At 52.8% G+C, this 15,549-nt stretch overlaps 1 protein-coding gene across 1 annotated transcript in view; it reads right to left on the bottom strand.

The window, feature by feature from the left end:
- Ube3b (ubiquitin protein ligase E3B) overlaps positions 1-15,522 on the bottom strand; it is a 43,609-nt gene extending 28,087 nt beyond the window's left edge. The window contains exons 1-9 of the mRNA XM_021186772.2: positions 15,163-15,522; positions 11,745-11,831; positions 9,331-9,515; positions 9,116-9,236; positions 7,868-7,927; positions 7,460-7,564; positions 6,243-6,339; positions 4,571-4,656; positions 3,525-3,607 (exon numbers count right to left, since the gene is read on the bottom strand). Of these exons, the coding sequence (XP_021042431.1) occupies positions 3,525-3,607; positions 4,571-4,656; positions 6,243-6,339; positions 7,460-7,564; positions 7,868-7,927; positions 9,116-9,236; positions 9,331-9,491 (713 nt within the window). The 5' untranslated portion in view covers positions 9,492-9,515; positions 11,745-11,831; positions 15,163-15,522. The remainder of the gene's footprint in view (positions 1-3,524; positions 3,608-4,570; positions 4,657-6,242; positions 6,340-7,459; positions 7,565-7,867; positions 7,928-9,115; positions 9,237-9,330; positions 9,516-11,744; positions 11,832-15,162) is intronic.
- Between the last annotated feature and the right edge of the window lie 27 nt (positions 15,523-15,549).

Below are 15,549 nucleotides of genomic sequence, written 5' to 3'. Positions count from 1 at the left end.
CACAGGGACTGCAGACACATGCCTCACACACAGGGACTGCAGACACATGCCTCACACACAGGGACTGCAGACACATGCCTCACACACAGGGACTGTAGACACACGCCTCACACACAGGGACGGCAGACACACACCTCACACACAGGGACTGTAGACACATGCCTCACACACAGGGACTGCAGACACACGCCTCAAACACACTCAGAGCAGAGTGACTACGGCTGCAAAAATGACAGAACATCCAAAGGAGCTGCTCACACAGAGGCGTGTGCTCACACAGGGGTGCATGCTCACACACAGGAAGGAGGTATGGGCTCATTGAACAGATAAGCCAGGAACACCACACAGATAAAAACACTATTAACAACAGAGGATGCAGTGCAGGGGTCCATTCACGTGGCACGAGGGTGACAAGCTACTCCGCGGGCCTCGGGAGAGGACAACGTTAGAGAGCAGTTAGTTGACAGGTCCCCTTCAGGGCAAGGAAAGCATTCTGAACTAGGCGCTCCTGACGGAGAGGCACTGCTCGGTGAATACACTGGCCACCACCATGGGACAGCTCACTTCACGCGGATGAGGGACACGTGTGAACTATACCCCGGTCAGTAGGATTGGGGGCTGTGATGTAGTTCAGTGGTAACATACCTGCCTAACACGAATGGGGTTCAATCCCCAGCATGGGATGATAAAACAAGATGTTAAGAAGAAAGTCACCCAGAGGCTGTACACGTTCCATTTCTGATGCTGTGACTGCATCCTGGTCACATCAATTCCAGGTCACGGCCACCATTCTGTGTTAGAACCCATGCCTGTTCAGCTAATCATCTCAGACACTTCAGAGCCTGCCCACGACAGTGCCTTCCACAGCCCAGGTCTTTCCCTGTCAGCAATCAACACGGCCCCCACAGATATGCCCACGCCTAATGTGACCTAGGGAACCCCTTGTGGTGGTATTCCCTACAGTCTTGGACATTTGAATATTGGTCCCTGTTGGTGGCACTGTTTGGGTAGATTAAGGTCATGTGGCCTTGCTGGAAGAAGAGCATCATTGGGGATTGAGGGAGCATGGATTTGAGCTTCCAAAAGCCATATACTGTTCTCAGTGCCCACCCACTCCCGGCTCCGCGTGCGTGTGTGCTGCTCCAGCCACCCTGCCACCGTGGTGATGGGCTCTCGTCTATCTGGAGCGGTATGGTCACTTTATCAGAGCAACAGAGAACTAGCACATCTCACTAAGACCCTCTTGCCCCGTGACTCGGCTGTGCCCAGGTGACAGTTATAACCAACCAGCACAGAAGCCATGCGGGCGGCAGTGGAAAAGGAGAACTTTCAAAAAGCCAGGGACGCCCTCCAGCTGACAAACCCCACGACAGTTAATACTGTCACTGGCTTTATGCTGGCAGACCTGGCACTCTAATTCTTTACTCTCAAGAGCACCACTTTGGGGAACAAGAAAAAAGTTTAAGGCTGAAACACCACACTAATCACTTGGCACCCAAGCTAATCTCACTGCTTCCAGTTGGGCAGAACAAAAGAAAGTCCAGTTCTACACTTAAGAAAGAGGCTCAAACCAGGACAACACAGTTTCCTCACCAGAGCAAGGGTCCAGGAGCGGCCGTGAGGCTGTGCCTCGTCTCTGCACACGGCATCTGAAGACCGCAGCCTGCTCCAGGTCAGTACAGTCAGGGAGAGAGGTGCCGGGGGCGCCACCCACGGGCACAGCTCACAAGCACGTGTCTCCCACCTGCCACCGAGGGTCAGCCAACCTTTCCCTGGCCTTCTTGCTCTGCAGCCCTCTCAGGTGATGGATGAGTCAGCTGCCCCACTTAGCTGTGATGGTACTGTGTGGTTAGCAAGGCCAGACATGGCAGAAGCTCGCTGTACAGCCGGGTGGGGGTCGGCAGGACAGGAAAGATAGGGACCAAGACTCGTCAACAATGCAGCTGGACCAAGGTGAGACTCGGGGAGCAGATGCCCTGCTGCTCTGAGAAATAGCGCACAGTTGGGAGGGGTCCCCTGTGCCTTTACTGGCCACACGTATGGATTTAGTATACAGGTGTCTCCACTCTGCAAGGCAAGCGTGAGGAAGGAGACTGTGGGCTCAGTCAGACTAAGATTTAATTCCTAGCCTGACCTCTCCCTGCTGTGTGACTGAGAGGAATTATGACCTCTCTGAGCTTTAGCTTCCGTATCTATACAACGAAAGAAGAGAATGTGGGAGGGAATCAACCAACGGCTGGAGGAAGCCCCGGGAGAAGGTGACGTCATGATTTCCAGCTACGTACACCTGAGGGCCTAGTACTGGGAGGCTTAGTACAGGAGGGTTTAGAACTCGAAGGCTTGGTACTGGGGGGGTGTAGTATTCGATGACTCAGCACTGGAGGGTGTTTTAGTTCATCACATCTTCCAGGATTTTTACTATATTCCTGACAAGGGCAACACTGCAAGTCTTCAATTTTATTTAGTATTACTGTGTGTGTGTGTGTGTGTGTGCGCACACGCGTGTGCATTCGCCTGTGTGGGAGGGTGTGCCAGCTGAGTCCTAAGGTCAGGGGACGATTTTGTGACTTCCGCTGTGCACCTGTACGAGAATCGTGAGACCCGTGGGAGTGCCTGTCCCACGGAGCAGCTCACCAGCCTGCATCCCGTTTAAAAGTTTCTGATTGTGTTCACTGATCTGCAGACTTGGAGGGAGCAGAGTGCCCTGGTGTGGCGTGGCCTGGCCTTAATGAGGTCATGGATTGCTTGACCAAGAACTGATGGACCCTGAGTTTCCATGTTCCCTGCAGCAGGGTCCAGTGTATCTCAGGCTGGTCTCCATTCCTCCATCTAGTCATGGATGACCGAGCTTCTGATCCTTCACCTCTACCTCCTAGAGATGAGCGCCACCATCCCCAGTGTCTACAGTCCTGGGGATCAAAGCCAGGGTCTTTCCAGCAGAGTCAGCTAGCAGTTAAACATGGCAGTGGTGGTGGGCGGAGAATGATGGAAAACTGTCCGTCTTCACTGTGCATGCGCACACACACACACACACACATACACACACTCACACACCCCACTGCGTGACAGCAGCAGGGACAGCAGCTGGGACAGGCCGAGGGGCCAGGGAGCTGGGACTGCTTACTTCCTGGCCCTTTACAGAAAATTGCCAACATGGCTTGGCGGCATCCCCATGCAAGGGGCTCCACAGAACACATCACTAGGGATGGAAGCCGACACGCGGCAAGGTGAGGGACACCATGCTCGGTCATCCTGAGCGGGTTTGACAACGGCAGCCTGTCTTCCAAGACCACTTAGTTCCCAAGCCGTCTCCAACTCTCATCCCCAACAGATCACAAAGATGCTAGAGCGGTTAGGGTGCGGCCCTCCCCTGTGGTTCTCAGAACTGTAGGTCTGACTTCTCTAGAAGTGTGAATGTCACAAGACGTCACGGACTCCTGCGGAGTCTGACAAGGTGGGCAGAAAGAGAGCCAAGAGGGGAGAGGGGAGCGCCGGGGTGGACAGCCTTGCCGCTGGCTTCTTACCGCAGGGCCAGAGAGAAGGCTGCCGTTAACATGCCTTTGGACAGACAGGGCCGGGGCCTGGCCAGGCCTCGGGTCAGCAGTACCTGAAAAGAACAGTCCAGCCGTCAGCCATGCACTGAGATGTTAGAGCTGTCGGTTTGTTGAGGCCAGCCTGGTCTACACAGTGAGTTCCAGGCCAGCTCGGTTACAGAGTAGATCCTTTCTCAAAGAAAACAACAAGAAGGCAAAAGGACTTCAGATAAACTGCGTCAGAACGGAGCTCGGGAAGAAGGGGGCTGGTGGGTGGAGGTGGTGTCTGCTCGTCCCTGCTCTAATACCACGCCGAAAGCATGCTCACAGTGAACAGCTAAGAGGATGAGTGTCTGTGAGCTGGGCAGAGCTCCCGGTAGCCCTGCTTCCCCGGAGCACTCGAGCCTGGGACTTTGAGCTTGGCTGGGTTAGTTTTGGGCAATCCCCAAAAACACTGAGTGAAAAAAAGTCACATGAGACATGACTTAAGCACACTGCTCAGCAGTCCTGCCAATGGTCACAGTTGACACTTCTGGGTGACAAACTCCTAAGCTGCATCCGTGCTGTGGAGATGTGAGACTGAACCGGGAGCCGGCCTATCCTAGCACTGAGCAGAACAGAGTCAGGTCAGCGTTCCTTCTAAAGCTGAAACGCCCAGGGCAGCCCCCAAGAACCACGGACTCTGTCCGCTCTCCGGCTGAGATATGGCGTTATGGAGTGGACAGAGGGACACCCGAGGTAGCTGAGGCGGACACACACCGTCCCCCTCCACCAAGGAGCGGAACCACCCTGGGCCTCCTTCTGGGACTGCAATGTCAGCCAGGACTCTGGCTTGTCTTTGTAGCCATTATCTAGGAGTCCCTAGGAGTGAATGCCAGTCCTCCCTCCCAAGACCACAGTGACTGAAGTGACAGAAGAGGACGCTGCGTCTTCAACTCTTCCCAAAAAACCCATGCTATGAGGCGCATGCAAGGCACGTGTACACCCACGGGACCCCATGCAGGCACTGCAGGGGACATGGGGGCGGGGCCACAGACCTGCAACACAGAGTAGAGTCCGCGCTGGTTGAGATGGCCCATTATATTTGCACAAATGTGGTTCAGGGCTGGCCGAAGGCTCTCACCTAAATGAAGAGAACAGCTTGAGAAGGCAAACTCTTGCCACAATGTGACCAGTGGCTCAGAGGCCAAGGCCTTGGTGTCACGGGGTTGAATGAGATAGGTCCCCCGCAGGCTCAGGTGACTGACTGGGAAGGAGCGTGGGGTTAGGTTTGGGTTGTCCCGCGCCCCACCCCGTTTCCTGCATACAGACTCTGGTCCCCAGCTGCCAGCCAGTTTCCGGCTCCTCCTGTCTGCCGAGCTTTGCCCCAGGCCACAGTCCCTGGGGAGGGGATGGTCCCCGGGTCCCTGGCTAGGTTCCTAATCCCTTAGGGCAAACCAGAGCTCTGGGAGGCCGATTCCCACAGGAGGTCTGGCTCAAGTGTTACCTCTTGGGTTTGACCCCTAGCCAGAAGACACCCAGGTGGCGCTTCCTTCTAGGGAGGGGCTATGTGTGCCTCCTCTCCCAACCAGGACATGCTCACCCCTCAGGGCTCAGATCTCAACAGCTTGAGGACCCTTCCAGGTCCAGAAAAATATATTAAACAAACCCTTCCTGCTCACTCAAGGTATAGAATTGGCCAGAACACATATCCTCCTCCATGTGTTTTAGATCAATCATTGACAATTTATAGCACTTGGTACAACAACAACAACACCCAGCCTGGAGGTGACAACCGTGACACACAGAGAAACCAAGCAAGGAAAGAGGACAGATGTGTTCACTACAGTGTGGTTTTTTTCAGGTTGACCCCATGGCTGTAAACCCGCTTCTACTTGCTGGCGTCTGCTCACCAGACTCCAGCTCTGTGTGCCACCGCACCTCCGGTGTCTAACAGTGTCTGGCATGTACACAGCTGTGTGCTGAGTGTCTGTGTCAAACACTGGGGACAAGTTCTGAAAAAGAAGGTGACTTTACAGTAAATGTTATGGGCAGAATCCTGTTATTAGTCAAAACATTTAGGTTTATTTATATGCATAGAGCACTCTGCCTGCCTGTATGGATATCGCATGTGCCTAGAAGCCATGGAGGTCAGCAGGAGACAACGGATCCCCTGGGACTGGAGTCGCCAATGGCTGTGAGCCACCATGTGGGCGCTGGGAATCCAACTCGGGTCCTCCGAACAGTGCCACATGTCCAGACCCCTACTATTTTTTTCTTTAACTTTTTTTGTTTGTTTTTTGTTTTTGAGACAGGGTTTCTCTGTGTAGCCCTGGCTGTCCTGGAACTCACTCCGTAGACNAGACTGGCCTTGAACTCAGAAATTCACCTGCCTCTGACTCCCAAGAACTGGCACTAAAGGCATGTGTCACCACTGCCTGGCTTCTTCTTCTTCTTTTTTTAAAAACAAATAATACAAGAAGGCCCCAGTGGTTCCCATCCCCACAGGCAGGGCACTGGGAGAGTCGGAAAGAACAGGGAACAGTGTCTTTACACAAACGTTCAAAGGCAGGAGGGTCTCTACACGATAACGCACCCCAACATACAAGCTCAGGCTCAAGTTCAGGGCCTCCCAAGCACGCGTGGCAAAAGTATTTCTCATGCAGCGGGGGTGGACCCCATCCGTGGAAATGCTGGCTGGGAAAGATTTTTGAAGTGGGTCCCATGTACCTTTTCCCCGGAGAATCTTCCATGTTGAAGTGTCTGTGAAGGTCACAAGCATGGTGAGGTACAGCGTGATGAGCCTGGAGTCTTGTAAGATCTCTGGCTGCAAACGATGGAGGGAGATGAAGATTCGCACCCATGAGCCCTGAGCCCCACAGGGCCAAAGGCAAGGGCGAGCTGAGCAGCCTTGAGACAGACAGGATGCCCGGCTGCCTCACCCTCCGTGCCTACAGCTGACTGCAGGCTGCAACACACACTGATGGGGACTAGGGGCTACAGCCTGGCCTCACTACTTCCTGGCTGTGTGATCTTGTAACCCCTCTGTGCTTTGGCTCCTTATCTGCTCACTAGGGACAGTGGCACCAATTTCTCATGGCGCTTTGTGAAGGAATACTAGCTTAATACAGAGACCCAAGTGCAGCGCCTGGCACAGACGTAGCTCAGCCTGGGTTCTGCTGCTGCTGCTGCTTCAAGAGGGATGGTTTCCTGGTTTGCAAGAGTAGGCCAAGTAAACGCCCTACTGCCTTCGAGGCTGAGACCCTACCATACATCCTCCTGGGATCCACCGTACAGCCCCGAGACACTGCATCCCCAGGTCCACAAGAGAGAACACGTGGAGGCCTGGCGCAGACCAGCCAGAGCCCAGAGCCCTGCTTCCAGCTCCCACACTCTTCTTAGGTTTTCTCTTTCTTTCTCCCAGTATGTTTTACAATCCTTTGAAGTGTGTGTGTGTGTGAGATGTTGTGTGACGGTGGGTGCAGGCAGGGCGGGACTTTGAGTGTCCTTCCCTATTGCTCTCTCGTATTTTTTGAGACAGGGTCTCTCACTGACCCTCGAGATCCACATCTCCCCTAGGCTGCTGAGATTCACTTGACTCTGCCCCCATCACTGGGCTTACAGACACACGTGTCATGCCCAAAGTTGATGTGCTGGAGATTCGAATGCGGCTCCTCTGAGTTGCACTACAGACACCCCTATCCACTCAGCTACCTCCCTGGCCCTCAAAGTTCCTTGTTATGGAGACTGTGGCCAATGTAGCTGACATTTAATGTGTCTTCCTAAGACAGACCACAGGACCTGCAGCATCTACCCACCTCTCTCCCAGACAGTGGCCCATCAGTTCTCTGCTGGCTATTAGACCCCCAAAGGCACCAACAGTGCATGAGGGCAACTGAGTCACCAGGTGAGGACAGACCCGCTGGCCTGGGTTGGGGTTGGTTTACCTTGAGCTGCCCAAGAAGCTCACAGCAGTACCACAGGATGCTCTTGATCTGCTTAATCCACAGCAGCGTGAGGTCCTTGGAGAGAGCCAGGGACACGTACCATACCTATAGCAGCGAGAAGCACGGCTGTGTGGGCAGCCTGGCCGCATCACAGGTGTGCGACTGAGGCAGTGTGGCTGCATGGATGAGGAGGGGAAGCAGTGGGGACCGAAACACTAAACCCAGAGCTCCCAAGCCCCAATGAGAGCCAAGAGCAAAGCACAGCTCTGTAGAGGAAGATGAGGTGTCGTCCATCCACCCAACACTCGGCTGCACCTCTGTGTGATCAGTGGAGAGGACCTCGCAGAGTGCGCATGCTCGCCCTGCAGAGCCCGCAGGAGACGCTCCAGTTCCCACCTCTGTACTCACCTTTGGCTCGTTCTCGGCGTCCATGCTGTTCAGGATGCTGCGACACAACTTCTCCAGTCTCTGTGGGGGCAGAAAAGACGGCTGTCAGATCTCCAAAGTGATTAAACGTGAGAGAGGAAGGCGAGTACATGCTTGGTGGGCACACAGACACACACACACACACACACACACACACGAAGCATGCAGGGTATGTGTCAGGTGATCCGTATCCTACACCCACGATCATATTTAATTCCTGCTTAGAGACATGGACAGGACAGAGCGCGAGTCTTCAAGGTGGAGGCTTACAGAGCTCCTGGGCCACCGCTGTGTTTAACTCGGTGCACTTCACATAGAAACCCAGAATGGAGCCTCCCTCTGTGGCTCCATGCTGCGGCTTAGGCTGGCCACTAACCTGCGGCACTCCCAGCTGCCTCAGCCTCCCGACTCCCACTGTTCCTTGCCATGGCTGCCGCAGACTCCCAGTGCCTTTCTAACCTGGGCCTTGCGCTGGGCAGGCAAGCATCAGCCCTGCGCCTCACACTACCAACCAAAGCTCTTCCCTACATTTTAGCCCTGATACGCAAATCAAGAAAAAGTAGAAACTGGAAGAACGGCCCTGCACCTGTCCCTGAAAAGGGCGTGGCGCCACAGCGTCCTCCCCGTACTGGGGTCACCTCCTGGAGCCTGAAGGGCCTCCCTCATCTTTGTGACCATTTGTCCTCCTCAGCCAGGCTAAGGAGACCTTGCCTGTCAGGTTTCCCTTCAGGTCCCCCAGTGGTACCCTGAGCGTGATCACAGGCACCTGCTGCAACTGCCCTCAATCGAGCGGCACAAGGGCAGAGCGGTCTGTTCTATGGTGTAAGGGCTGATGCACAAGTCAGGGGCCAGCACTTCATCTTAAGCAGAGCCTCGAGTGCAATGCAAACCCCAGTGTGTTTCCAGGAAACTGGAGCCTGGGCAGGGCAGGGAGCAGACCCACTGCTCTCTCAGGCGGGGCCTCGCCCCTGCAGCCCACCACGTGCAGACCGCTGACTCCCGTTCGCTGCTGTGCTGTCTCTGGTGTCTTTCACCCATGTCCTTCAGCTGTCTGACTCTCACACACATCTGCGGGTAATTCCTGTCTGTAACAGTTAATGTGCAGAAGCAGGGAGGGCTCGACCTCTCCAAAGAAGGTGGGTAGCCTTGAACTGTGCCTCACGCAGGGGTGCCTTAAACAAAAGGGTCCTGACACAGGGACAGAAGCCTGCCTGTGACTGTCAGTCTCACCTCGCCATCCTCGGTAGGTTTGCATATGAACAGCAGTTTTCTGGCAATCTTAAAAATACAAAGTGCGCTTCTTTTACTGGACCCAGACTCATCAGCACTAAAAAATTCATCAATCTCTTTCCTAGATAGAAAAAAAAGAGGGGGAAGACAGTCTTAGTGTGGCGCTAAGCATCTGGAAGTTGCTCCCGCACGCACGGCAAGAGGGCTGCTCTCACCTGATGTCTCTGTGCAGTCGCCTCCGGCAGAGGAAACTGCGGACTATGGCCTGGATCGTCACCGCTGAGCGCTCCCGCTCCTTCTGCACCAGCCTCTCCTCGCGTGCCTGCCGGGCTCTGTCGATGAACCATGCTCTGGAGGTCTGAGATACAGTGAACATGTTTGCAAACTGACACGACGAAGCCTGTGAGGACAAGAGAGGAGCTGGTGTGGGTCCCAGTGTGGAACACACACAGCAGGAGCTGGTGTGTACCTGGCAGCAGCAGAGGCACTCAGCAGCCTCCATTCCTCCTCAGAGCTCATGGCTCTTCTGACACCCTCAACTTCCCACCAGCTCCCTTCACACCACCCATGGAGACCAGGGACACCGAGGCCGTTCTGAATAATCACATTTTCTTAAAGGCTAAGATCAGTACTGGGCGTAGAGCCGAGGTGGGCTCCCTGTAAGTTTAAGGAGAGCCCAACCAAGCTCGAGTCATCCCGTCCAGAGAGTGCCGATGAACAGCAGGTGTCAGAGGTTCCCAGAGATGCCTCTCCTCTCTGCTGTGTTCCCCATACTTAGCCAGCAGTCAAACAGCCACCTTCCATCTCAGCAGGTAAGGTGAAGGAAGAGGCAGACATTACAGTGCTAACACCACTTGGGTCACACGCTCACAGGTGTTTACTGGTGCCTGTGCTGTGTCATCACACGTGAAAAAAAAAAAAAAAAAGAAGGCTTTTTGCTTTTTAAAAAATATTTTAAAATATTTGATTACATTTTCTTCGGGCAAGTGTGAATGAGCAAGTGTGTTTGTATGGTGCCTGTCACACCCAGGCTGGGGGATGACACTCAGACTGTCAGGCTGGGGAGCAGGCCGCTTCTGATCTCAACTTACAAAGATCAGTGTGTGTGTGTGTGTGTGTGTTGGTGTTGGCAAGTGTGTCACGATACATGTGTAGAGGTCAGAAAACTGCCTGAGGAGTCCATTTTCTTGACATGGGTTTTGGAGCTCGGAATCAGGCCACAGCTCTCTACCCGAGCCATCTCGGCACCCTGAGGTCTTCGTTACATGTGCTGGGGCCAGAGACGTGCCATGGTGAAGAGCAGTGCTGCCCTTGCAGAAGCCCCGGGTTCCGGTTCCAGCAGCCCGTGGCAGCTCACAGCCATCTGTAGCTCTAGTTACAGAGATCGGATGCCTTCCTCTCTGGCTCTGTGAGCACTGCAAACTCACAGTGCACACACGGCAAGCAGAGCACTCAGACAGGTAAAACACAGAGATGAAACGTTTTTAAAAAGCATTTAAAACTATATTTACTTTATGTGTGTGTGCATGTGCACACACGAGTATATGCGTGTGAGTATATACACACATGGAACATATGTGGATGGAGGAAAACATGCGTGTCAGTAGTCTCCTTCCATCAAGTAGGTGCCAGGGATCAAATTTAAACCTCTGCACTCAAAAAGCCATGGGTTTTGCTTTTCGCTTGCGTATGTGTTGTGTTTCCATGAGTGTGCACGTGTGAGCACATACATGCACATGGAGGACTGAGGGTGATGCTGTCTTCCTCCACTGCCCTGCATTGGATTTACTAAGGAAGGGTGTCTTACTTGAATCCAGTGCTCACAAGTCAGCTGGTCTACCTACACTGAAACGGCCTCAGGGACCCCACTTCTGCCTCTGAAGTGCTGAGCTTACAGACGGTGCCACACCTGCCCATCACTGGAGGATTCTGGGAACCTGATTCGGGGCCTCCTGCATACATGGCAAGGGCTTTCCCACCAATCGTGTTTCCAGCAGCCATGGTAGTCCCTTTAACCTGGGCAGGGGACACTGCACATACCTTTCCTCTGAGGCCAACTGCACCTCCTTGCTGACAGGTGCTCTGGGGGTCAGAGGTGAACACGGAACAGTATAGGGTTGCTACAAACTGCTTTCGCTGAAATCGGGTGACTCTGACTGACAGCCAGATGCACACAGCATTGACCCACTGAGCTCCTAAATGGGTGATTTCTTTAGCTATCCCAAAACACAACACCATCAGCCCAGCTGACTGAATCATTAACACGAAATCATGCAGAAATCCAGAGTTTGGAAAAGCATCTTTCACGAGGTTAGGTCACTTGAAGCAGCAGCCACTTTGAAATACGCGTAAAATAACAGGCGGGCCTAGATTTTTGTCATGAGCACACCCAGGGACCTCTGCAGCCCTTCTCCGCCCCCAGACCTGTCAAATGACACTAGGCATTTGCTGACATACTGCTCCATCCACAAGAAAATGGTTGTCCTGTGCATGCTGGTCAGACACGCTACCACAAAGCTCCATTCCCAGCCACTCCCATCAGCAGCTCCTGAACCACATCATTACCACAGGCTGCTAACCACAGGGAAAGGAAGGAAGCTGGAGCGAGAGGGGCGGCCCCGTTCCTCACCTGAGGACCTGCCTGTGCAGCGGAGATCTAGGTGACCATCAGTGACCTCCTGGAGCCTCTGGCTTCAGAGGAGTTGGTTTTTCTGACCTAAAAAAAGATTCAGAATTAGTACCTTTTTTTGTAGGCATGGCATTGCAATGTTGTTGAATGTAAGTAATATACTGTAGGTTTTTAAAAACCATCTAGGGGCTAGAGAGATGATTCAGCAGGTAAGAGCACTGGCTACTCTTCCAGAGGACGTGGGTTCGAGTCCCAGCATCTGCACGGCAGCTTACAGCTTCTGTAACTTGGGTTCCAAAGAATCCAACGCCCGCACATAGACATTCATGCGGGCAAAACACCCATTCGCATAGAATAAAAATAAATTATTTTAAAAAACCCTCTCAGTCTCTCCTAAATAGACTCTAATCTCAAAGTGACCCCAAAGGCAATGCAATATAAAAGATAATTACCCTTTGCATCGTTTCAACACCCAGCAAAGAGGTTCATGCCTTAGAAGTGGATGCTTTAGAAAACAACGGCTGCCCGTGATGGCAACCAGCTGCCACTTCTCAGTGACAAGGCAAAGTGTGTATGCACACATGGAAACCATACTGCAGTGAACCAGGTCTGGCCTGCTCAAGGCTGAGATCCCAGGTAAAAGTGAAGGGCGGAAAGCAAATCCAAGTGGCCATTTTGACGAGTAGGATTGTGGGTAGGGGAACGCCCCTCCCACTTCACAGAAAGTGCAAGGTGTGGCAGGTAGCACAGGAAGAGGCGCAAGGGTCTGAGTCACTCAGAGCTGGCTCCAGTCCCTGGCTCTGTCAACACTGCTGGGAGGGAGCCTCAGTCTTCCATGTTTGACAATCAGCCTTGATGCATGTCACGAGAACGGACACCTGTGTACCATGGTTCTACAGAGCTGCTAACAGAACAGTGCAAAAGCCCAGGGGATGTGTTAGCTTTATGGACACAAAAAGGTTTTTTTTTGTTTTTTGGTTTTTTTCGTTGTTGTTGTTGTTTCTGTTTGAACTTATTTTTATTGTGTTTGTCCGTGAGAGCAGTTCCTGGGAGGGCCAGAAGAGGGTGTCAGATGCCCCTGGAGTCACAGGTCATCATGAGCCATGAGCTGCTGGGAATGGAACCTGAGTCCTGAGAGCAGCGAGTGCTCTTAACCACTGAGCTCTCTTCAAGACTATTTATTTTATTATTACCACTTTTTGAAATCTCCCCACCCGCACAGTCCCAGTAAGCCATTTCCCTATCTCCAAGGCCCAGCACTTGGGCCATCAAGTCCTGGTCTTCTTGTTTATAAACTGTCAACAGTCAAGTTCCCGAGAGGTGCACACAGGGCTCAAGGCATAACTACAACCTGAAGTCCGCTCCTCAAGATATTCCCACTCTCGGCTTCAGAGACGGCTTAGTGGCTATGAGCGCTGGCTCTTCTTGCAGAGAACCAGGGTTCAGCTTCTAGCACCCACAGTTCTAGAGGATCCAATATCCTCTTCTGGTCATGGGTACCAGGCACAGACATGGTGAATGCACATGCATGCATACATACATACATACACTCATATACCTAAAGTTAAAAAATAAATCTTAAAGAGAGAGAGACAGACAGACAGACAGACAGACAGAGAGACAGACCTGGGAGCAGGAGCAGGAGAGGGCCCCTCCTCCCAGTGGAAACACAGTGACTGCACGCAAAGGGGACTCAGCATTTGTGACTCCTTCAGAGCTCTCACTTTTCCCCAGGACCTCTCTGGATTTGATCCCTTTCTCGAAATTATCCACATCCAAAATCGTGCACCCTGGCTTCTGCTTGCACTGCGCAGTAGCTAAGCTTTGTGGGTTTCTTCATTCTCTCCTGTCGCTTCTGCACTTGCACAGCTCAGGAATCAAATCAGATGCACACCTGGGCATCAAGTTCTCCTTCCCCTGAGGGCCACAGAGAAGCACGACAAAGACTGTAACCAGAGAAGCCTTCAGGTCAGAGAGAAGGAGCCTCAGACCTTGTCCATCCCAACTCTACCTCACAGCACTGTCCCATGAGCACTCTGGGTCCCAGGTTCCTGGGATAATAACAATATTCAGTTTTAGGGTTGTTAAGGATTGCATGGAAGACTTGTCATTCTTAACCTTAATCTAGTCACTGTAGTCTTGAGATTAGGAATAAATGGGGAAATATTGATAACTGTCACTTGGAAAAGCTCACCACACCTAAGGAAACCTTACTGCACTGTCCTTACAAAGTTGAGAATCTGGTTTAGGGAAATAAGAGTGATCTAGATAGAGAAATCAGAAAATGGTCAGTTGGTAAGAAGGAACGCTAAGCCGCATGTTCCCTAAGAGTCTCATCTAATTAGGGCAGCAACAAGATGAGACGATCAAATCTCGCCTCCCTCAATCTGGTTTATACACTTAGTAAGCCGCAGCGCCAAGCTTTCAACACTAACAGACAAGACTCAAGACTCTGTGTTAATACTATGTTCCCAGGCAACTTGCTTAAAACCACCCTATTTGGTTGAGACTAACTTCAAGAAGTGCAACAAGTCGCACAGGAGTCCAGACTGTGAAGTAAAATCAATGCAAACTGCTGAGTGACTTTCCTTTATGGTAGAAGTCGCTAGGTTCTCAGGCATAAGGGCCACCATCTAAGGGGAGCCCACAAAACAGATACTGTAGATCTATTTAACTAGGCCTTCCTTTGTATCAGCTCTACCCTGTGAGGCTACAACACCCCACTTTTAAAAGCCTAAGAAGGGCCAATAGCTCTTAAAGAAACCATTAATAAGCCAAACTACTGCTCTTACACAGCTACAACCTATCCAGATGGGGAAACGAAATGCAGAGGACAAACTGGCCAGCGTCCTCCGGGTCCCTGACTTTGAATTCCCAAAGGAATCACAAAAAGGCAAGGTTCAGGATTCACACACACAGAAAGGCACCCCAAGGAGAAGTTGAGAACGCCAGGCACCCTGTGGCTTAAGTCAAAATACGACCCAGTTTTTGATCAAGAGCCGTCAGGAACCACAGTAAAAACGTATTCTAAAATAACCTCCGTAAAGGAATCTAATGACTCCATTTACAGAGGAGGAAACTGAGGGCCAGAGATGGGACAGGATTCACCCAAGGTCACACAGCGAGCGACAGCACCGGGCTCGAATTCCACTTGGGGTGATCCGGAGGCCCCGACGCCTCTCCCTGGCACCGACATCAACAACCACAAGAACAAGTCCGTCTCGCCCACAATCAGTTGGCTGGTGAGGCCAGTCGCCTCGGCACGGAAATCGATGGAAGGGGGACACGGAGATCCCCGAAGCCGGCGAGCCAGTCCCTCCTCCGAAGTCACTAAAGCCAAGCCTCGGCCCCCGGACAGCCTCCCTCCGTCCCTGGCCCCGCCGCCCAGGGAAGCGACCATCCTGTCCCCACTCGCTACCCGCAGTCCGGAGATCTTTATCCGTTGGAGGCCCCCGCACTCGGGGTCCGGGTCGCAGCCACCACCGCTTTAGCCCGATCCCCCCGAGGTCCGCCAGACCCGGGGCAGCGGCCGAAGCCCGGCCGCCATCTTGCCCCGGGTGTTGTGTTCCGGACACCTTCTGGGACGCAAGCGATTATTCAGTTCCGGGGAACAACAGTTCCGCACTGCTTCTTTGCCCATGGAGGAGGGGGAAATAAATAAAAAACCAAACTCCTTTCATCTTGTCGTCTTCTTTAGCAGCCGCAAAGGAGAAACAAACATCCAGAAGTGGGACTAAAAGCCCGACTCGGCCAAGGGGAGGCGGGAACGGTTGATCAAAAGAGTCTCCCCCCCCACCCCCCCATC

The sequence above is a fragment of the Mus pahari genome, chromosome 23 (genome assembly GCF_900095145.1).
Source record: "Mus pahari chromosome 23, PAHARI_EIJ_v1.1, whole genome shotgun sequence".
NCBI lineage: Eukaryota > Metazoa > Chordata > Mammalia > Rodentia > Muridae > Mus > Mus pahari.
Note: the sequence above shows the minus strand (reverse complement) of the source record. Positions and strands in the feature narration are given on the sequence as shown.